At 42.8% G+C, this 22168-nt stretch overlaps 1 protein-coding gene across 3 annotated transcripts in view; it reads right to left on the reverse strand.

Annotated features, from left to right (window-relative positions):
• LOC127569854 (uncharacterized) overlaps window positions 1–18193 on the reverse strand; it is a 39907-nt gene extending 21714 nt beyond the window's left edge. Inside the window, exons 1-5 of one of the 3 annotated variants that reach the window (XM_052014836.1) lie at window positions 17920–18193; window positions 16514–16709; window positions 5694–6117; window positions 2678–2789; window positions 1962–2114 (exon numbers count right to left, since the gene is read on the reverse strand). In XM_052014836.1, coding sequence (XP_051870796.1) covers window positions 1962–2114; window positions 2678–2789; window positions 5694–5945 — 517 coding nt within the window. In that variant the 5' untranslated portion in view covers window positions 5946–6117; window positions 16514–16709; window positions 17920–18193. Of the gene's footprint in view, window positions 1–1961; window positions 2115–2677; window positions 2790–5693; window positions 6118–16513; window positions 16710–17689; window positions 17875–17919 lie in introns of those variants that run through there. The other 2 variants (XM_052014838.1, XM_052014837.1) reach the window with 2 other exon arrangements.
• Between the last annotated feature and the right edge of the window lie 3975 nt (window positions 18194–22168).

Raw genomic sequence — 22168 nt, forward strand, 5'->3', positions numbered from 1 at the left:
AATCCTCCTTTGTGGATCTTTCAAAATAAATATTTAGAGAACCCCTCAATTGTCCATAAGTATTCTGGTAAGAAATATCTCTCCACAACACCATGCAAAATGCAGTTATGAGATTTGTTATAATAAGTGGAGCAAAGACAGCAAAAAGAAATGGTGTGCTTAAAAACAAGTCAGACTTTGTCTTAGTCTCTCACCCCACCCTGAAACAATGAGCACAGAAAGGTGATCTACATTTCAGCATCTGCAGATACTGCTCCATGCTCTTGTTTATACCCCTGTGCCAAACTCCTGCCTTTGCTGTAAAGACAGCTCAACTACCTGAAGACAGGACTGCAGCCCCACATTTTCTTTTGTAATTATCACTGGAATACCAATTGTAAAAATATCCTGGGGAAAACCTTAAACCCAGTATGGGCAGGCAAGGGGATAAATTTTGAAAATGGAGAACTTATCTGCATCCTTTTGGTTTAATTAGCCTGGACTGGAGGCTAGATAATCAACTCTACAGTGGCAACTCAATCATTTTAATATTTCAGTAAGGCTGGTTCCCTTTGGTTTTAGCAACCATTAAATTTCACCAGCGTGGTGTAATACTTCCAAGGACTCAAGACATAAAAGGAGACAAAATCAGCCAGTCAGTTACTGAGAGTAAATCATTTTCCAGCAACCTGTGGGGCAGAATGATGGCTCTGCCTCACAGCTCCAGAAACTTGGGTTCAAAGCTGACTTCTGGTGCTGTCTGCGTGCTGACTGCACATTCTTCCCGTGACTGCATGGATTTCCTCTGGTGCTCTGGTTTCCTCCCACATCCTAATGAAATATAGGTTGGTAGGTTAATTGACCGTTGTAAATTACCCCTAATATGTAGGTGAGCAGTAGAGTATAGGGGGAGTAGATAGGAATGTGGGGAAATTAAAATAGGGTTAGTATATTGAAACTTTTAGTTCTTCGATATCCTCAATCTGAATGCACAATCTTTCGATGTTTTATTTTACAGTATCCCTTTAATAAAACAGATATCAAGTATCCTTTTCAAGTCTTGCCTGCATATTGTTTAGGGCTACGGCATGTTGGAATTGTGCCATAGAGCAGCATGACGCAGCTTTTTTCAACTCTGGTATGATTTCTCAGAAGCCTCCTGTGAGATTCCATTATCAAGAGCGCTAAGTTTGGAGATCAAAGCACTGACAATTACAGGGAGTAGGTTAAAAAAAAAATGGGCAACCTTCAACAGCAGGGATGTTTGGAAATACAGGAGTCATGGAGATCTTGCCTTAGGTAATTATAGTCCTCAAGTAAATCCATTTTTCTTTGGCTCCCACACAGCCAGATTAAAGGCTTGTCAGATGGGAGGAAGCCTCTGCTAGAAGTTGGGGAGAGGAGAGATAGTGTGAGAAGAGATGAAGATCTATGGATTGGCCTCAGATGAAGGTGAGGGGGAGACAAAGGCCCTGGTTATTTGTGAGGTGGGGTTGAGTCCTCTGGGGAAGTCTCCCAAGTTGTTGAAAGTGTAACACATAGCTGGTGAAATTTAATGGTTGCTATACTTGAGGGTACCAGTCTCATTTAAATATTAAAATGATGGTGTTGCCACTTGAGAGTAGATTACTACCCTGCCTCCAATGAAAGCAAAAGTTAAACCACCTCCAATTAAACCAGCGAGTTAAAGGATGCAACAGGAAGAAACATCTTCATGTTTCTACTGTTATAACAGTCTGATATCTAACCACTTTCAGTAAATCAGTGAGGGGAGATCTAAAGATAAAATTCTGCAGATGATGGAATTCTGAAATAAAAACAGAAAATGATGGAAATACTTGGCATGTCAAAGAGCATTTACAGAGAGAGAAACAGAATTAATATTTCAGGTTGATTGTGCACTTTAATTTAGAGGGGGTTGATGCCTGTTTTAAGGATTTTTCAATTCACTGTGTGTAGGAGTGACCAGCGAGCAGACTCACCAAGGTTTTTATTATTGACCAGCCAGGCAATCAGTTTTTTGCCAGTAAAGGTGTTGTGGTGGAGTTTTAGACATGACCAGTGATTGCCAATATTGCCACTGTGCTTGAATTCCACAATCAGATCTGCAAATTCATCTCTTTCACTTTTCAGTTCTGTAAAATAAATAACACAGGTTTGCAAATTTCAACAGTAGCTGCATTAAAATTATTTTATTACATTACATGCTTTCTAATCATCCATGGTCCTAACAGGAGTGCATATTGTATTAGACTCACAGTCACTTTGAAAGGAGGCCATACAGCATCTTTCATAATAATTATAAGGTATAATGCAGGAGCGAAGGTCAGATTTAATATGCATATCAAGATTCTAAGTAGTACAATTATTGTGGCTGGCTTCTCTTTGATAGCAAAACTAGAAACGAGAGCTCAAGCATATTACTGCATTATTTCTTTCTCAATTATAGACAATTTGGGTGTTCCAAATAAACACTCACTACAAGAACAATGACATTTTGGAACACAGAACAAAATATTTTCATATGGCCTTAAGCATTACCTTGAATAATTAAAACAACTTTGGCCCACAACCAATAATTCAAGGAAATATTTATTTGAAACTGAAGTAAATGTAAAACCAACTTATAAACAGTTGCCTGTTGTATTTGGGTCATATAGGAACCTCAACATATACTGTAACCTTCTTTTCTACTAACCTTCTTTCGGTTCTTCTTCTTCAACAATTTCCTGTTCAGGGAGTGGAGGTGCATCAGGAGGTGCAGCCTCATGTTTAACTAGTTCAATCAGTTTGTCAAGCTCTTCCTGTGACTGATGAGAAAGCAAGTAATTTATTGTCTCACCACCTTACTTTAGTAATCTAACAGGTACATCAAGATAATCATGTGCATACCTGTTCATTTAAGCTAACAGATAAAACATTTTTACCTGTTAGCTTAAATGAACAGGTAAATGATTATACCTACAACCATTAAAGTATTGCCACGTGCCCATTGCAATGCATCTTTGGAACATTCCAAATCATGACCGGTCCTACAGCCCTGTACACAGAATACTCAGATAAATCCTTTGTTCACAATACAAACCGTAACACAAACAAGCTTTACCATAGACACACAAGAAACTGCAGATGCTGGAATCTGGAGCAAAAAAAACAAACTGCTGGAGGAAATCAGTGGATCAAGCAGCATCTAGGGAGGGAAAGGAATTGTTGATGTTTTGGATTGAGGCCCTACATCAGGACTGAGTGGAGAGGGAAGATAGCCAGTATAAAGAGGAGAGGGAGGGGTGATACAGGGACCAGTAGGTGATAGGTGTACTAAGGAGGGGTGAAACATTGTGGGCAGATGGAGCCGGGTGGGGGAAAGGGACGGGTGGAGTTGGGAGACAGAGGCAGGCAGGAGAAATGTGGAAGCAAATAAGGAAAAAGGAAGGACAATGGGAAACTGGTCTGCATAGACCAGTGGGCTGAAAGGCCTGTTCCCTTGCTGTATGACTCTGTGCTGGGGGTGGGGCGAGGAGCAGGCAGTGAAATTGGAGACGGTTTTTAAGAGAGAGTGATAAGCAGGAACACAAAGGCTTAACTGTGCTTGAATATGACATGGAAGGTGATAGTAGGGATCATTAAGGGAGAGACGAATGGCAGATGGAACTAGATGGGGGAGGGGATCTGGTGGGTGAAATGTGTGGGTAGTAGGTGGAAGGAAACGGGGGGGGAGGGGGACAACCCAAAGGTATGAACGTCGAATTTTCCAAGTTTTTGTTTTTATTTCAGAGTGCTAAGCTTCTGATGTTAGAAAAATCAGGTTGTGAGAGCATTGATTCCTCTTAATATTGATTCAAAAGAATAGTTTAAAAAAAACTGATCTGACAGGCTGTTGTTATACTACATCCACATGGAACCCAGCAGTTTGTGATGCTCTACTTGAAGCAGAATCATATAGCATGCAAACAGATCCCTCAGCCCACTGCGTAGACATTGGCCATCAGGCACGCACATGAATCTCATTTCATTCTACCCACATTTCCTTCAGTTTCCACGAGATTCTGCAACTTATCTATACTCTAGAGGCAATCTACCATGGCCATTTCCCTACCAACTTGCATGTCTTTGAGATGTGGGAGGAAACCCATGTGTTCACAGGGAGAATGTGCAAACATCACAAAGACAACACTAGAGAAACAAAGGACTGCAGATGCTGGAATCTAGATGAAAAACACGATGATGCTGGAGGAACTCAGCAGGCCAGGCAGCATCCGTGGAGAAAAGCAGGCGGTCAACGTTTCGAGTCAGGACCCTTCTTCAGGACTGAAGGAAGATAGGAAAAGGGGAAACCCAATATATAGGAGGGAAAAGCAGAGCAGTGATAGGTGGACAAAAGAAGGGAGGCGGGGTGGGCACAGAGTGACGATAGGTAGATGCAGGTAAGAGATAGCGATAGGCAGGTGCAGGGGAGGAGGGGAGAGCAGATCCACTGGGGGATGGGTCAAAGGTAAGGAGAGAGAGGAAAAAAAGGTAGGGAAAAAAAAGAGGCTAGGAAAGGGAAGAAGAGAAGAAGGATGGTGGGAGGAGGGGTTGTGGTGAAGGGGGGTGGGGATTACCTGAAGTGGGAGAATTCAATGTTCATGCCATTAGGCTGCAAGGCTCCAAGATGGAAAATGAGGTGCTGTTCCTCCAGTTTGCACTTGGAATTCTCCTGGCAGTGGAGGAGGCCGAGGACTGACATATCAGTGATAGTGCGGGAGGGGGAGTTGAGGTGACTGGCAACGGGGAGGTGCAGATCGCAGGCATTCTGCAAAATGGTCACCTAGTCTGCGTTTGGTTTCACCAATGTAGGGGAGGCCACACTTGAACCAGAGGTTGGAATTGAACCCCAGTTGTTGGAGCTGTGTGGTAGCAGCTTACTAGTTGCACCACAGCTCCAGCCATAACCAATAGTTGTATCCAAGATTATGCACGCTTGGGACTCAGATTTTCCCCAAATTTCAGGCTATATTTCTTCTGTATCAATCAGCATCCATAATTGTTTTGTATCTCTGCAAAAGTGGTAACATAATGGGTTAACAAAATAGATGTTTAACTTTTCATAGACGACTTATTTTTACTCAAGCATATTCTGTTTATACTTTAGATTTCCCCAGGACCTGCAGCATTTTGCACTATTCAATAGCAAACTGCTTATTCATGTGCACCACTGAACGAGGAAGAGCACAGCCAAATTCATTTGAAGTATTTCTGTTTGTTGCAACAAGTTAAACCAATTGATCCAATAAAATAGATTCTATTCTATGTGCTAAAGTTGGTACATGTTATCATTCCTACAACAAATTACATTCAGAAATTATTATATCCTTGAAAATGGGTCCCTTTTTGCATCAATGTTAGAAATTCTAAGAAACTGAACTTTAGTAAAAGTTTGTAGATACAAATTTTTTTTTTGCTGAGCCTTATAATCAGCAGCTATGAGGTCCAACCAGCTGCAACAAAAACCTGAACACTGGCTAGTCACAACCTTTGATAGACTCATAGTAGTTGCAGTGATTACATATTCTTTTCCTTCCAATGTCTAAAACTAGTTATGCTGACCTTTTTTCCCACAACTGCTTTTGACTTTTAGTATTTATCATCGATAAAATACAGCAGTAATGCAGAAGATTGAGATTACGTAAAAGATTCCTTTATCACACCAGTTGGTTATAACTTTTTTTACCTACCAATTTCTGAAAATCATCATTTCCTCCAATAAACTTGTTGTTGAAGAATATCAGTGGTACAGTACGCCGCCCAGTGAGATCCATAACCTGCTGCCGTAATTCAGCATTATCCTTTATATTAACTTCAACGAATGGGAGACCCATATTGGTCAGTTGAGCCTTTGCTCTAAGGCAATGAAGACATCCTGTAATGGTGTAAACAGTAATTCTGCCTACTAATTCCTGCAAGACCACTTGCTCTTCCTGCTCCATTTTAGATTTGCTTGACTGAAGTTCTGTGGTAAATCTACATTTGTCTTCTTCCTTGTTGATGGGTTTGTTTCACTGTTGCCTTGTGTAGAAATTGATAAACATTTGCACGTCAAGACTGCTTTATTCCATGGGCTCCTTTTCGTATTTGTGCGCGGCAGTGAATTCTTGATTCCTAAAATCACCAATTGACATGAATGAATTCAAAATACAGCAAAAAAAAGGAGAATGCTTATGTTTATAGGGTGTGTTTCAAAACTTTCAGCATTCCAAAGTATTTCACAACCAATATATTAATTTTGAAGCAGTGTGACTTGTCTGGGAGTACGACTTTTAACTTGGTACAATCAAATGTGAGACATATTCACTCCCCATTCCTTTCCTGATAAGCAAAGCACATTTTATCATTTCCAGTATAAAGGTAAAACTATTGCCAACTTAATATAAATATCACCATGGAAATCTGAATAGGTGATGTAAGCAATGTAAACTAGGGTTAAATAAAAGCCTAAAACTCCCAGGAAATCAGGCAGAATCTGTGAAGGAGGCTCATCACAACACTTCATCAGTGAGAGCATTAAGCATAGGAGTTGGGACGTTATGTTGTATTTGTACAAGATGCTGGTGAGGCTGCACCTGGAATACTGTATAGAGTTTTGGTTATCCTTTTATAGAAAATACATCACTAAGCTGGAAAGGGTGCAAAGATTTATGAGAATGTTGCCAGGACTTGAGGGCCTGTTATAGGGAGATGTTGAGCAGGCTAGAACTTTATTCTTTGGAGCATAGGAGACTAAAGAGTGACCTTACAGAGGTGTATAAAAGGTGTATAGAAGGGCACAGGTTAATGCACAGTCTTTTTCCCAGGGAAAGGGAATCAAAAGCGAAAGGATATAGGATTAAGGTGAAAGGGAGCAACACACAAAATGCTGGAGGAACTCAGCAGGTCACGCAGCATCTACGGAGGGAAATGAACAGTCGATGTTTCAGGCTGAGACACTTCATCAGGACTGGAAAGAAACAGAGCAGAAGCCAAAATAAAAGGGTGGGGGGGAGGGGAAGGAGGATGAGCCGGCAGGTGATAGGTGAATCCAGTTTGGGGGGGGGGGGGGGGGGGGGGGGGGGTAGGGGGTGGGAGTAGATTTAAGAGGACCTGAGGGAACAACTTCAAGCAGAGGGTGGTGTGAACTGCTAGAGTAAGTGGTTGAGGCAGGTACAATAACAACATTTAAAAGACACTTGGACAGGTATATGGATAGGAAAAGTTGAGAGGGATATGGGCCAAATGCAGGCAAACAGGTCTAGTTTAGACAGGCGTCTTGGTCAGCATGGATGAATTGGACCTAAAGTCCTGTTTTCATGCTGTATTACTCTGACTCTATCCCAAAGATATGCTGGTAGGATAAATGGCTACTGTAAATTGTCCCTAGCAGAGAGGAGAATCAAGGTGTAGCTAATGAGCAACTGAGAAAAAAACGATTATTGGGAAATAAACAGAAGTGATCAGATTGCTTTGAGAGCTGCCATAGGCACAATGGGCTGAATGGCCTCCTATGTCATAAAAAATTATGAGAAGCAATACGAAAGGATCCTTAAAACATTGAATTGGGTGTCTAATTTAATTTAAAAAGCAGCAAGCAAAAATTTGACTAGAGATTAAAAAAAAGTGTATATGACTATCATATTATGATCAACTGTCCTTCACATCAAAATGTTTGGGCACCTTTTGCGTATTGAACCTGGAACAGCTCTGATTAATTAGTGTAAGAGTTGGTATGAGTTCAGGGCCAGCACATTCTGGTAAGGGTAAAAGGCAAAGGTGACGAGATTAGGGAGTAATAAATACTTCTCATCTGTATTCACCAAGGAGAAGGACATGGAAGACAGGAAGGTCAGAGAGGAGTACGTGGATAGTCTGGAGCAGGTCAGTACTGAGAAGGAGGTGGTGCAAGATGCTATAGAATGCACAAATGCTGAAAAGTCCTCAGGGCCAGATGAGATCTATCCCAGGTTGCTATAGGAAGCAAGGGAAGAGATAGTTGAGGTCCTCATGGAGATTTTTGCATCTTCATTAGCCACAAGTAAGGTGCCAGAAGATTAGAAGATAGCTATGTTGTTCTATTTTAGAAGGGCAGCAGGGATTAGCCAGGTAACTAAGGCTGGTGAGCCCTATGTCAGTGGTAGGAAAAATTATAGTCATCCTTTAGCCCTCCTTGGTACACCTATCGCCCACAGGCCTCTGTCACACATCTTCCCTCTCCACTCTTGGTTCTGATGCAGGGTCTTGAACCAAAACATTGACAATTCCTTTCCTCCCCACAGATGCTGCTTGACCCACTGAGTTCTTCCAGCAGTTTGTTTTTTGTTCTATTTGAAAAGACCCTTTAAAAGACCCAATTTAATTTCACAAAACAGTTAACGTTTGAGCAAAGCAACATTAAGCTGAAATGTGTTGAGTGTCCCGGGTTCAAATCCCGGACGAGCCCCCAATTTTGTCACGAACCAGCAACAAAAGAAACACACTGAGCATGATTCAGTGTTAAAAACTATTTTATTAATCACTACTTATGATAATACGTAAAATAAAAGTAAAAATGTTAGTATGTTAGAATTCAAAAAATGTTAAACCTTGAACATTAACCCCAAAACTAAACTCTTCGTGTGTGTGTGACAAAGTCCAAAACTCCCAGTTCCGGAATGGTTCTTAAAGTTCAGTTCCGCAAGCCATAAGGTGAAACATGAGCAAGGGCTTCTTCAACACCACCGTTGTCTGAAGATAAGACGTAGATGTAGAGAAACAGAGAGAGTAAATACGAAATCCAAATGTTCCACACCCCGAAAAGCATCCGAATCGTGGTCGTCCACACACAAATACCTGTTTCCTTCTACAGGTCAGCAACAAAGTGAACTCCACCGGATTACTTCCAACTTCCATACATGGATTTCAGTGGCAGACACAGTTATAGTTTCTCATCCATCGATAGAGAAAACTAGCAGGCTGGTGTCTCTCTCCCTTCTCTCTCTCTCTTCTCTTCTGCTTCTTCAACAACGTCATTACGTCCTTCATTTTCTATTGACGTAAGCACGCCCCACACACACACACACACTCTATCTAAAAGGGACATTCACTGATTCCGTAACATGAGTTAAAAATAATGTAAAGGACAGAACAGAAGCCATCTTTGTTATGTGTATTATAGTAAGGAGCAAGGTTAAATATAATAGGAAAACAATCAGATAAAGAAGTATCACCACTACAGAGGAGACTGAACATTCAAAACATCAGTGTGGTAGCAAGAACCATTTAGCTCTACAGGTGTTAACAAAGTGATACAAGTTTGCAGACATGTAATGATTCTGATTTAGTAAGTGTACTTTAAAATCTGTAGTGTTTCTGTTAAGAAGGGGGTGGTAACTGTTAATAATAGTAGGACCAGCAACTCCAAGTGGTAAACTAATAAACTGGATTATTATTTTCACATGTACCAAAGTACAATGAAAAACTTTGTTTTACATGCCATCCATACAGATCATTCCATCACATCAGTGTACTGAGGGAGTACAAGGGAAAACAATAACAGAATGAAGAATAAAGTGTTACAGTTACAGAGAAAGTACAGTGCAGACAGACAATAAGGTGCAAGGCCATAACAAGGTAAATTGTGAGATGAAGAATCCTGACACATTGTAGTCAAATGGTCTACACTTCAGGAATTAGCAGACCTTAGTGGCAAGAGGTACATTCCCAACCCTAAGCTCAGGTGTGAACTTTTAGCAATAGTTTAACAGATTCCTTTTAAAGCCATTCACTAATACATAGTCTACAAAATTACCCGTAGTTATTCTGACCTTTCAATGTAAACAATTTCTCAGGATGTTACACACATTGAACTTCCGATAGCATTCTCCTGCTTGCCTTCCACTCTCCAATTCTTTCTCTTGCATTAATAAGTTTGAAGCTGTTACTTCATAGGGAAAGATTAGCATTGAGCCTAAACTCTCTGGAGCTTGGAAGAATGAGAGTTTATCTTATTAATACATGAGTGAGGCTTATCAGGGTAGCTGCTGAAAAGATTTTCTTCTTATGAGGAGTGGTCTCAGAATAAGGGGCTTTCTATTTAGAGTAAGGTGAGCAATTTCTTTTCTCAAAGGGTGTGAGTCTTTGAAATTCCCAACCTCAGAGGAGTGAAGGCCGAGACATTAAGTAATTCAAGACCAAGACAGATTTTCACACTTTGGAGGAGTTAGGTTATATGTGGAAAGTGGAGTTGAGGCCAATCCTGCTTCTTTCTCTAATGTTCATGTTGTAAGTGACTAAACTGATCGGAGATTGTCAACGGATGTCATTTAATTGGACTTGCAGAAGACATTTGATAAAACTGTCATAAGGAACAAAACAGAAGCTAAGATGGAAGATGGTTCGCAGCCTCCTGCCAGAGGAAATGGGCTGGTAGGCAAACTGCCAGCATGCAACCAGCAGTGCCTCACAAGGACCTGTATTGATGCAACTATTATTCACTATTTTTATGAAGATGAGAACAAAACCCAGAGATTCAGGTTTTCCAATGACACAAAAATAGGAGGCACTGTAAGGAATGTAATGGATGCATTAAATTACACAGATTAAATCATTAGCAAAACTATGTAAAATGGACTTTGTTGTAGGCAAATGTTTCGTTATCCTCTATGATTTAACAAGGTAGGAGTACTTTTTAATAGCCAAAAGCTAATTATCATGGAGGTGCAAAAAGTACTGAGGGTCCACATGCCGAGATCATGTCATGAACAGGTACAAAAACATATTCAAAGTAGCTGACTGAATGTTGGCTTTCCCATCTAGGTGACTGGAATAGAAGGGGACAGAAGTTATGGTCCAGCTGTAGGAAATCCTGGCTTGACCATTGCTGCAGCACTGTGAGCAATTCTGGGCATCATTGTGTTAAGTTATGAGGAAACTTTATATAAACTAGATTTGTGTTGCCTAATAATTTAGAATGGTAAGGGGTAATTTGATAGCTTTTTTTTCCAAGACATTAAGGGGAAGTCACATGGCAGAAATAATTATTTCTAGTGGTTAGGGAATCTGGAAGCAAGGAGGCTTTGTTTAAAAATCAGAACTAGGATTTTCTGGAATAAAGTTAGGGAACACATCCACATTCAAAGGGTGGTAGACATTTAGAACTCTCTTCCACAAAAAAAAAATCAATTGACACACGGTCAATTGTTAATTAAATGAAAGACACAAAAAATAATCTTAACCAACTATTTATTTATGGGGTATAAAGGCAGATATGTGGAGTTGGATCACTTGGTGCATAGTGGCATTGTGATTAGTGCTAATACCACACACCTCCAGCGACCCAGGTTTGATCCTGACCTCCAGTGCCGTCTGTGTGAAGTTTTAACCTGCTTGTGATCTAATAGGTTCCCCCCCTCCCCCCCCCCCCTCAGGGTGCACCAATTTCCTCCCACAAGTAATGCTGATTAATAGGTTAATTGGCTACTATAAATAACCCATAGTGTACACAGGTAGTAGGAGAATCACAGTGAAGCTGATGTGCATGTAAGATGAAAGGTTACAGGGAAAGAAGTAGGAGCATAGGATTACTCGCAGAATCGACATTGCCTCGATGGACTGAATAGCCGCTTTCTACATCAAATGAGAATATTGATGAGATCAGGCATAATTTCACTGAATGACGGACATGACTGAGGGGTTAAATAGATTCCCCCTGTTCCCATCCTTTTCCTCTCTCTGAATTTTGCACACCATGTTATGTGCTACGTTTGGTCTATTTTAACCACACAGTCCTTATATTTCTGAAATGGGAACTGAGAATGTGATTTCTGGTGTCAACAAAAAAATTATGAGAAGCTCTTCCAATCAGAGAAAACAAACCATGCATATGCAGTCTGCTTGTTTTGGCTCACACAACTATTTCCTAATTTACTATGTCCTCAATGGTTTTCTAATTTAGTAGCAGAAAATTCAACAATTTTTAAAAAATCTAATTGAAAACATTCACAGTACTCATAAATTAGTCACAAATTGAAACATTTGATCTCATTAACAGTCAAATCATGATGAAGAAATTAACTTCATTTTGACAAGGTATTGTTACAAATACTTCACAAATTCTTGAATTTATTTTTCAAATGAGGAAACTGCCATAGTTCAAGAATCCATCATCAGAATAACCAAGCTGTTGTATGTTGATGAAACCGGTTTTTCTTGCATAATAAAACTAATGGCAATTCAGAAAGTACTTCTTTGTGTGAAGTACTTTGCAATATTTTCATAACATTGCATAGCAAAATATAAACGTAACTACTTATCAAATCCGTTGAAATCTTCAAGTCTCAAAGCAATAACATGGTCCCTAAATCATTGCCATATTTACTAAATTTTAAACCAAGGGAACTAGCTCCCTTCCCAAATGTCAACCACAATTATTAACATACTATTTGACTGCCAAACTTCCCAAAATACAAGTTACCACCCCACTCTTGTGCATACATTTCAAAGTTGTTTTAAAAAAGCAAGGCCAGTTCAATGAGATCACAAAGAGCCTTTCAGTGACATCAAACATGCTATTAATGTTGCCTCATATTTTGGAATGTGAAAAGAATTATTGTAGCCCTCAAGGACTGCAGTGCAGGGGAATAATACTACAGATAACAATGCAATATTTTGTATCTTTTATTGTAATAAATACAATTATCAAAAGACGCATTCAATGATAGATAATTAAAAACAACACACTGAAAAGAAAAGGATATGTAGAGAAAAACAGCATGGTAATTGCTTGGAGTGACTATATTGGGAGAGGTGACAGTAAAGAATCATGACTTTTACTTGGTCTTTCATTCCGACTGACTCTCACAGCCTGCTGTCTACTGCACCCATCCAAGTAAGTTCATGGAAAGTCCCAAGAACAGTACTTTTCCATTGCACATTTTGCAGACCTGCAACCTGAACACTTCAGTATTTTAAAATTTAGTCTCATTCTCCAATGTCTTGAAAATTAAAGATGCTAGTAAACCGAGGAGGATCTGTTGATGCAATTTTTTTTTGTGGAGGTGGGAAGTGCACGAGGGTAGGAGGTTAACACCTGGAATGGACAGAGGGCTCTGCTATCATCAGGATTTGAATCTACACTGTTAGGATTTTGAGGATTGGCAGTTCCACTGTGTAAGAAAGATTTTGCTTTAACTTCAGATTTGATTCAATCATAATGCTCTTGCTTCTGAGTCAGATGTTTGTAGGTTGAAACCAAATTCTAGAGCCTCAAGCACAATAGGCTGACATCAGCATAACACCGAGATGACCGAGATGTGGATCACACAGAGAAGGCATGTGGAAAGCATTGGAAAAATGCCACCAACAATGTCACTGCAAGGTCCTCCAAATCTATTGCCAGGATAAACTAAGCAACATCAGCATTCTCTCCCAGGCCAACACCCACAACATTGAGGCCCCGGTTACATTTAGTTGGCTCCTAAGCCAGGCCACATCATTCACACATCCGATACCAGACTCTTGAAACAGACACTCTATTCTGAGCATCATAATGGCAAGAGATTACCAAGGGGACAGAGGAAATGATTTATGGATGTTCTCAAAGTCTCATTGAAAGTGTCACATCTCCACCAACTTGAGGGAATCCCTGGCCCTTGACCCATCAAAACGGAGAAGCAACGTTGAGAATTGAGTCCAATTACTGGGAACATTCAACCCCCAGGAATATTAAGGAGGGAAATTAGATATAATTGTGAAATATAGATGTTTCAAAACTGGTTCAACGAAGTGTGGCCAGAACAGAAGGAATGCACCACCTCCCGAATTGCCCACACACCTGCCCTTCCAGTCCCCTCTGACCAGTGGACTCAGATTGTCCTATCAACCACCTCAGACCCCAAAGAACTGGAGTAAAGCAAGTCATCCTCAATCCTGAGGATTGCCTAAGAAGACAATTGAGATAGTAATGCACTTAAGAACAGCAGATGTTAGATATGATATTAAATGTCCTATCTACCCTCTCTGATGGATATCAAAGATCCCACAGCACTATGTAAACACCAAAGGAGTCCTTGCAAACTTTTAATTCTTTACCAATATCATTATAAACACTTACCTCATTGTTGTTTGTGGAAGCTTCCTAAGGTACAATAGTGCCTGCACTCTAGTAGAATTTCAGAAAGTATGAAATGCTTTAGGACTTCGAGGGTTGGGCAGATTGTAGCAAAATGCAAATTGCTCATTGGCTGCCAGTTACCTTGAGGCTTTGATGCCGTAAAAGGAGTTACACAGCTGCACTTCTCCAATTTCAACCATATTTTTATGGTTATACCTCATTCTTTCAATTTTTTACTTTTTCTTAGTTTAATGCTTATTTCCATTTGAGATTATTTTTGGCATCTAGCCATTTTCTTTTCTTTTCCTTTCGTATCCATTGGGATATGGATGCTTCCTTTCCTTGCTCCAGTTTTTTTCCCGGCCTCCATCCCTACCCTGCCTTATTCAATTAAAGTACCAACTGATCTTTCGTTAGTTTTTGAAATGCATAAAGTGTAGATCAGCAGTGACATAGCTTGTCCACCTGGCTGACTGTCCTGCCCACTTTCCAGTATTTTTAATTCGTATCTGATGGAATTACAAAGTTCACAGGATATAAAACATTCACAAAACAGCTCCAATAAAAAAAGTTCTTTTATCAGAATAAATACAACAACACAATTTGTTGAAATAGTTTTGAAACATCTATTATATTTCACAATTCTATATAAATTCCCTTTTTCCTGGGTGTTGACATACTAAAAATTCCCTTTTTCCTGGGTGTTGACATACTAAAAAACTGAAATAAAAAAAAGAGAAGCCTGGGCAAATGCCTGGTTCCCACAAAGGAGAAGTCAAGGTGATGTTTGCCCAGTGGGTAGTGCCGTCACTGTTAAGTTCAGTCCCAAACCCATTATTATGCATTTAACTTATTTTGAGTGTCAGCTCTGGCTTACTGTGCTTCTGAATCAAAAGTTTCCAAGTTCCCATTCTAGAGGCTTGAGCACAAACAGTACGGGGGGGGGGGGGGCGGGGGGGGGGGGGGTGTGGGGGTGTGGGGGGTGGGGCAGAGGGGGTGGGGGTCGCTGCATTGCTGGAATACACTTTGTTTCAAATAAGGTGCAAAACCAAGGGCACAACTAGTTTCTCAAGTGGATGATAGCATTATTTCCAAGTAAGGTAGGAGAGTTATCCCTGGTATGCTGTCTAACATTTATGCTCGATCAACATTCCTAAAACAGATTATCTGATCGCTTTCGCCTTGTTTGCAGGAGTTTCTTGCATTTGATTTCCTCAATTACAACACTCTAAACCAGCTTCATTGACTATAAAAAGCGTTGGTACATGCTAAAAGGAAAACAAAAATCAATACACAAATATTTTTTTTCATTTTAACTATGTAGAAGCAAAAAAATAAAGTCAGTAAACATTTTGATAAAACCTTTCTGACAGCCTCAGCCACATTTCACTTTTTTCCCTTGCTTCTGCCAGTTCCCATTTGGTGATCATTGGTTTATTGGGCAACCCTTGAAGCCTTTCTCCTCAATTTATGATTCTGGGCTCCCTGATCTCTTGCCAGAATTCCCCATCTCACACTGAGACCCAGGAACTCTGCAATTGACCAACCCTCTCCTCATTCTGTGATAATAACCTGCCCCACCACAACCCTCACTCTGGAACAGATGGACTTCCTTCTGACACATATGAACAATATGGACTTTTTTCTCACACACACACACACACACATACAGTCCATCTTTCTTCCCCAATCACTTTGGAGCATAGGGAATGTCCCATTTTGGGTAGCAGAGAACCCCTTGCTCTCTCCTCACTCTGGAGACTGAGACAGGGTTTCTCTTTTCCCACATACATACACACTGGAGGAGGATCTCACCCATCTCCTCTGGGGCATGATGAGGATGCCAGTCTCCCCTCACTTTGGGCACAAGCACAGAGATCTCACCCAACTCACATGAGGTATGGAGATGGTGTTTTCCTCACCTAGTGCCGGACATGTGAACAGCTAACAGGAAGAGGAGGCTCTGAGAATATCGCCATTCTCATTGATGGCAGTGTACGTGAATGCTGAGGAAAGAGCTGAAGCATTTGCAACCAGGTTGAGCCTAATGATGCATCTTGGTTTCCTCCTAAGATCCGCAACACCTCCACATAGTATCAAGAAATGGCTGACAGCACTGGATACGGTAAAGGCCATGGAATCACACAACATCCCAGCTGTACTGTTGAAGATCTATGCTTCTAGCCAGGTTGTTCCAGTACATTCACAACATAGGCATCTACCAGGCAATATTGAAAATGGTCCAAATGCCCAGGTACAAAAAGGAGGATAAATCCAATCTAGCTAATTACCATATCCCTCTCTCTCCCCTCCATTCAGTCTATTCTTAATCATCAGCAATGTAAGGCAAGCTCTCTTGTTAACAATGTTATCAAGTGACAATTAATCACCAACAACCTACTCACTAGTGCCCAGTTTGGGTTTTGTTTACCATACCTGGCAACTCATTACTTTTCCTTCACTGTTATTAGGTCCAAAGCCTGTAACTCCTTTTCCAATAGCTTCAGTTCTTCTGTTGGGAGCACCTCCACAAGAAGGAATGCAATGGCTAAAGAAGGTAGCTCAGCACCACCTTCTCGAGAACGATTAGGGAAGTGAGATAAATGTTGGACTTGCCAGCAATGCTTGGATCCTGAAAATAAAGAAATCTAAACATTCTGGGCACTGAGATGGGGTTTCCCCCACTTCGCTCAGGGCAATGCAGGGACAGATAGTACAATGAGAAGAGTACAAGGACTGGGACAGAAGTATGAGGACATGAGCAAAGGGACAGAGTCTAACTCTGCCTCCTCACTGTGGGACACTGACAGGTTCACCCTTCACCTCACACTCTGGGCACAGAGATAAGGACACCCCTCATGCGTACAGGAATGGGGGAGACACGGGACACAGAAAGATTCCAACCCTCCCTCCTCATTCCGGGACATGGATCTCACCCCACCCCAACTCTGGGCACGGGTACTCACCCCCACAGGGTACAGGCACTCACCTTGCCCCCTCACTCTGGGCACGGGGACTCATCACACCCCCTGTCTCCCTCACTTTTGGCACGGGGACCCACCACTCCCCCCCCTCACCCTTGGCAATGGGGGACCCCCCCCCTCACCCTTGGCAATGGGGGACCTCCCTCCCTCCCTCTCCCTCTCTCCCCCTCCCTCTCCCCCCCCTCCCTCCCCCTCCCTCCCTCCCCCTCCCTCCCCCCCTCCCTCCCTCCCCCTCCCTCCCTCCCACACCCCCCTCCCTCTCCCTCCCTCCCACACCCCCCCTCCCTCTCCCTCCCTCCCACCTCCCTCTCCCCCACACCCCCCTCCCCCTCCCTCCCCCCCCCTCCCTCTCCCTCCCTCTCCCCCTCCCTCTCCCTCTCCCTCCCTCTCCCTCTCCCTCCCTCCCCCCTCCCTCTCCCTCCCTCCCTCCCCCCCCTCCCTCTCCCTCCCTCCCTCCCCCCCCTCCCTCTCCCTCCCTCCCCCCCCTCCCCCTCCCCCTCCCTCCCTCCCCCCCCTCCCCCTCCCCCCTCTCCCCCCCCTCCCCCTCCCCCCTCTCCCCCTCTCCCCCTCCCCCCTCCCTCTCCCTCTCGCTCCCTCCCCCTCCCCCACGCCGGGCTGGGGGACTCACTGAGTTCCTGCTCCTTCCTCCCCCTCACAAGCACACCACTGACACCTCGTCCACACGGAGCTGAAGTGCCTCCGCCCAGCCGCGGGGATCGGTAGCGACCTGCAGGGATGTGGAGGGTTGACTGAGCTCCGAGGGCTGACACCTCCTGCACTCGATTCAACCCCTCGACATCACAACGAAATGCTATTGACTCCCATTGTAATTCCGACTTTTTTTTTTATCTTACTTACAGTAAATGCCTCTGGAATTGTATTTGATGGCGGGAATCTCTCGCCCGAATGGAGAAAACGACGAACGTTCCGTGATCTCAGCGTCGGAACTTTTCTCAGGTTCTGTTGCTGTCCGGAAGGGGAGGAGGAGGAGGAGGAGCCGGTGTCGCAATGGCGGCGTGAGGTGGGCTCTGGGCTTCGTGTCGGTGTTGTCGGAGAGCCAGCGGTGCGGCTGCTGGGAGATCCTGCAGGCCCTGGGTCAGGGCGAGCTCCTGCTCCTCGATTGGTAGCGATGCGGAGAGACAGCTGCTGGTGGCAACAGACCGCAAACTCTCCCCATTACCGACCTTCATCCCCATTACTCCCTCCTCCCTCTATCACCCCCTCCCTCCCTCCCCGTCCCCGTCTCCCCATCACCCGTCTCCCCATCACCGCCTCCCATCACCATCTCCCCCATCACCCCACCCCTCCTCCCCGTCCCCTATTACCCCCACCCTCCCCATCACCGCCTCCCCTTCACCCATCCCCATCCCCCGTTCCCATCCATCTCTGATCCCCATTCCCATCTATTTCCAATCCGTATCCATCCCTGAACCCCTGCCCCATCCAATCCCTTATTTGGGCATATCTCACTTATTTGGTTCTCTGCTCCACCTTCCTTTGTTGTCAGATTCCATCATCTGGAGCCATCTGTTGCCCCCACCTATCATCTCCCAGCCTCTGTTGCCATTTCCACTCTTCCCTTCTCCATCTGCCCATCATTCCACCTCACCTGGATCCACCTTTTGCTCACCAGCTCATGCATCAAGCCTTCCCTTCACCTTTTTATACTGGCTGTCTCCCCTCTATCTTTTGGTCCAGATGAATGGTCTCGACCGGAAACATCAGCTGTCCATTTCCCTCCACAGATGATGTCTGACCCACTGAATTCCTCCAGCAGTTTGTTTTTGCTCCAAATTCCAGCATCTGCAGTCTCCTGTGTCTCTGGAAATTTATAACTATGAGGGACTGTCTAGGCTGGGATTATTTTGGTTGGAACACAGGAAACTGAGGCGAGACTTAATTAAGATGTGTAAAATTACAAGAGATAGAGTTAGTTTCCCTCACAGAGAGTTCAGAAATGAGGAGGGCATGGATTTAAATTAATTGGCATGAGGATTAGAGTTGAGTTGAGAAAACAGTATTTTCCTGAACAAATGGTGGCGGTCTGGAATTCACTGCCTGAAAGGGTGATGGAGGTAGAAATCCTCACCACATTTTAAAAGAGCCTGGATGGGTATTTGCTGGGCAAAGTACCAATAGCTGGTTAATGGGATTAATTTACAGTCTGATTTTGGCTATCATAGGCACGATGGGCCCAATAGATCCCTTGTGCGGCAAAGGTCAATGATTTCATGACTCTTTGAAGAACAAGCATGCAGTATTGGCATAAAAACTGATAAATACTCATCAGGTCAGACCATATCTGTGAAAAGGGAAACAGTGTTAACATTTCAGATAAACTGCCTTTCAACACAATTGGAAAAGTGAGAAAACGGGTGTGTTTTGAGTTACAGAGGGGGAAAGGCGTGGACAGAATAGGGAGAATGTCAATGTTCAGGTGACACAACGCTTTTATTGCAGTCTACTTAATAGTTGAATAAGGGCAGTCAGAAGAAGAAAACGACAAAAGGATATGCTGGAATTTTAAGATACAGAACACAGCATCTGAAACCAAAGAGAATGCTAACTACAGTCAGCAGATTAGGCATCATCTGTGAAGAGAGAAAAAATGAGTTAATATTGCAGCTGGATGTCCTTGCATCAGAACTAGTCAGTTCTGACACAAACAGGAAAGGCTGGTTATTTGAAATTGCTAAATTCAGTATTGAGTCTATGTGGCTGCATTGTGTCTAGGACGATGAGATGCTGTTCCTTGAACTTGCATTGGGCTTTATTGGAACAGTGTAAGAAGTCAAAGACAGAAAGATCAGAATAATTGGAGCCAGGAAACTGGAAACTGTCAAGTGCAGAGGATATGAGAGGAATCACAGGTGTCAATAGGAAGGAAGGAAAGAAAGAAGAGAGTCAAGATGGGAAGAAATAAAAGCTGAAACAATGGGTCTATCTGGACACAAGGATACAAGAATATATGTGCAGGAGTTGGCCACCAGGTCCCTCAAGCCTGCCCTACCATTCTGTATGATCGTGGCTGATCTATGCTGGCCTCCTCTACCAGTTCCCCAAAACCCTCACCTTCACCTTAAGTATTTCTAATGATCTAGCTTCCATCATCCTTGAGGGGCAGAGAATTTTAGAGATTTACTGCGCTCTGAGAGAAGAAATTTCTATGCACCTCAGTTTTCAGTGACCTGTCCCTTATTTTGTGGCTAGATTTCCTTGTTTGTGACTCGCCCTATAGTGAAAGCATCTCAACATCTACCCTGTTAAGACACCTTGGGATCTTATTTGTTTGAATTCGGTCACCCCTCATTCTAAATTCCAAGGACAGTCTTGTTTTTGGAGAAGAGAATGGTGGATATATGCTCTGCAATTCTCTGGTGCTCTCTTCCATCTCCACCAACCATTCCCCTTCTCATGCCACCCTCTCAGACAATTGCAGGAGATACATAACCTGCCCTTATACTCAACACTTCCCATTAACCAGGCACCCAAACAATTAGTGAAGCAGCAATTCCTTTGTACTTCTTCCAATCTAGCGTACCACATTTGGTGCTCATGATGTGGTCTCCTCTGCATCAGGGAAACCAAACGTAGGTTTGGTGACTGTTGTGCAGAACACCCTTGTTCAGACCGCAGTGCGACTCCTGAGCTTCCAGTTGCCCATTAGTCTTTCATCTCATTCCCATTCTGACCTATCTGTCTGTGGCCTCCTGTACTGTTCCAATGAGGCCCAATTTAAGCTTTGAGGAACAACATCTCAGGCACAGTAGTGTAGCGGTTAGCGCAACGCTATTACAGTGCCAGCAACCCGTGTTCAGTTCCGGCCGCTGTCTGTAAGGAGTTTGTACGTTCTCCCCATGTATACGTGGGTTTCCTCCGGGTGCTCCAGTTTCCTCCCACATTCCAAAGACGTACGGATTAGGAAGTTGTGAGCATGCTACGTTGGCGCCGGAAGTGTGGTGACACTTGCGGGCTGCCCCCAGAACACTCTACGCAAAAGATGCATTTCACTGTGTGTGTCGATATACATGCGACTAATAAATAAATATTTTATTTTGTCGTGTAGAAAGCCTTATAATCCATATTAATAATTCTTGCTATGAAGTATTTTGTGTTTTTACTCTTGATTTCTACTATCTGTAGGTTTTTTTTGCTTTCCAATTCAGATTACTAACCATTTACTTTCAGGTTCATCTTTTTGTTTAAGCCTCTTGCTTTGGACTTTTAATCTCACCTACAAACTGGATGTGAAACACCATTTATGGAGTCATAGAGTTAGAATTAGAGTTATACAACACAGAAACAGACCCTTCGGCCCAACTCATCCATGCCAACCAAGGTGCCTTCCTGAGCTAGTCCCATTTGCCTACATTTTATGATTGTACTACATCAATGCACTCTGTACTGACTCAATGTAACTGCACTGTGTAATGAATTGACCTGTACGATCGGTTTGTAAGACAAGTTTTTCACTGTACCTCGGTACAAATGACAATAATAAAACAATACCAATACCAATATGCCTCTAAACCTTTCATAGCCATGAACCCGCCCAAATGTCTTAAATGTTGTAACTGTACTTGCCTCTACCACTTCCTCTGGCAGGTTGTTCCATCTACCATCACCCTCTGTGTGAAAAAAATACGCCTCTCTTTCCCCTCTTACCTTAAATCTATGCCCTCTAGCTTCAGACTCTGCTGGGAAAAAGCATGGACCAAAAATCTTATCTATGCCCCTCATGATTTTATAAACCTCTGTAAGGTCACTCCTCAGCCTCCTTCACTCCAGGGAAAACATTCCCAGCCTGTCCAGTCTCATCTCATAACTCAAGATCTCCAGTCCCAGCAACGTCCTTGTAAATCTTTTCTGCACCCTCTCGAGCTTAATCATATTATTTCTTACAGCATTCATCAACCTACAACCTTTACCAGTTATAATGACGAGGAAACATTCCTTCATTGTCTCCAGGCTTAAATCTTGGAACTCCCTCCAACAATATCGAGGGACTAACTTTACTGAAAGGACTGCAAGAGTTGAAGAAAGTGGCTCATCACCATTTTGTAAAGGGAATTGAGGGATGGGAAAATAAATGTTGGCCTTTGCTGTG

This window comes from Pristis pectinata, chromosome 4 (genome assembly GCF_009764475.1).
Source record: "Pristis pectinata isolate sPriPec2 chromosome 4, sPriPec2.1.pri, whole genome shotgun sequence".
NCBI classification, from domain to species: Eukaryota; Metazoa; Chordata; class Chondrichthyes; order Rhinopristiformes; family Pristidae; genus Pristis; species Pristis pectinata.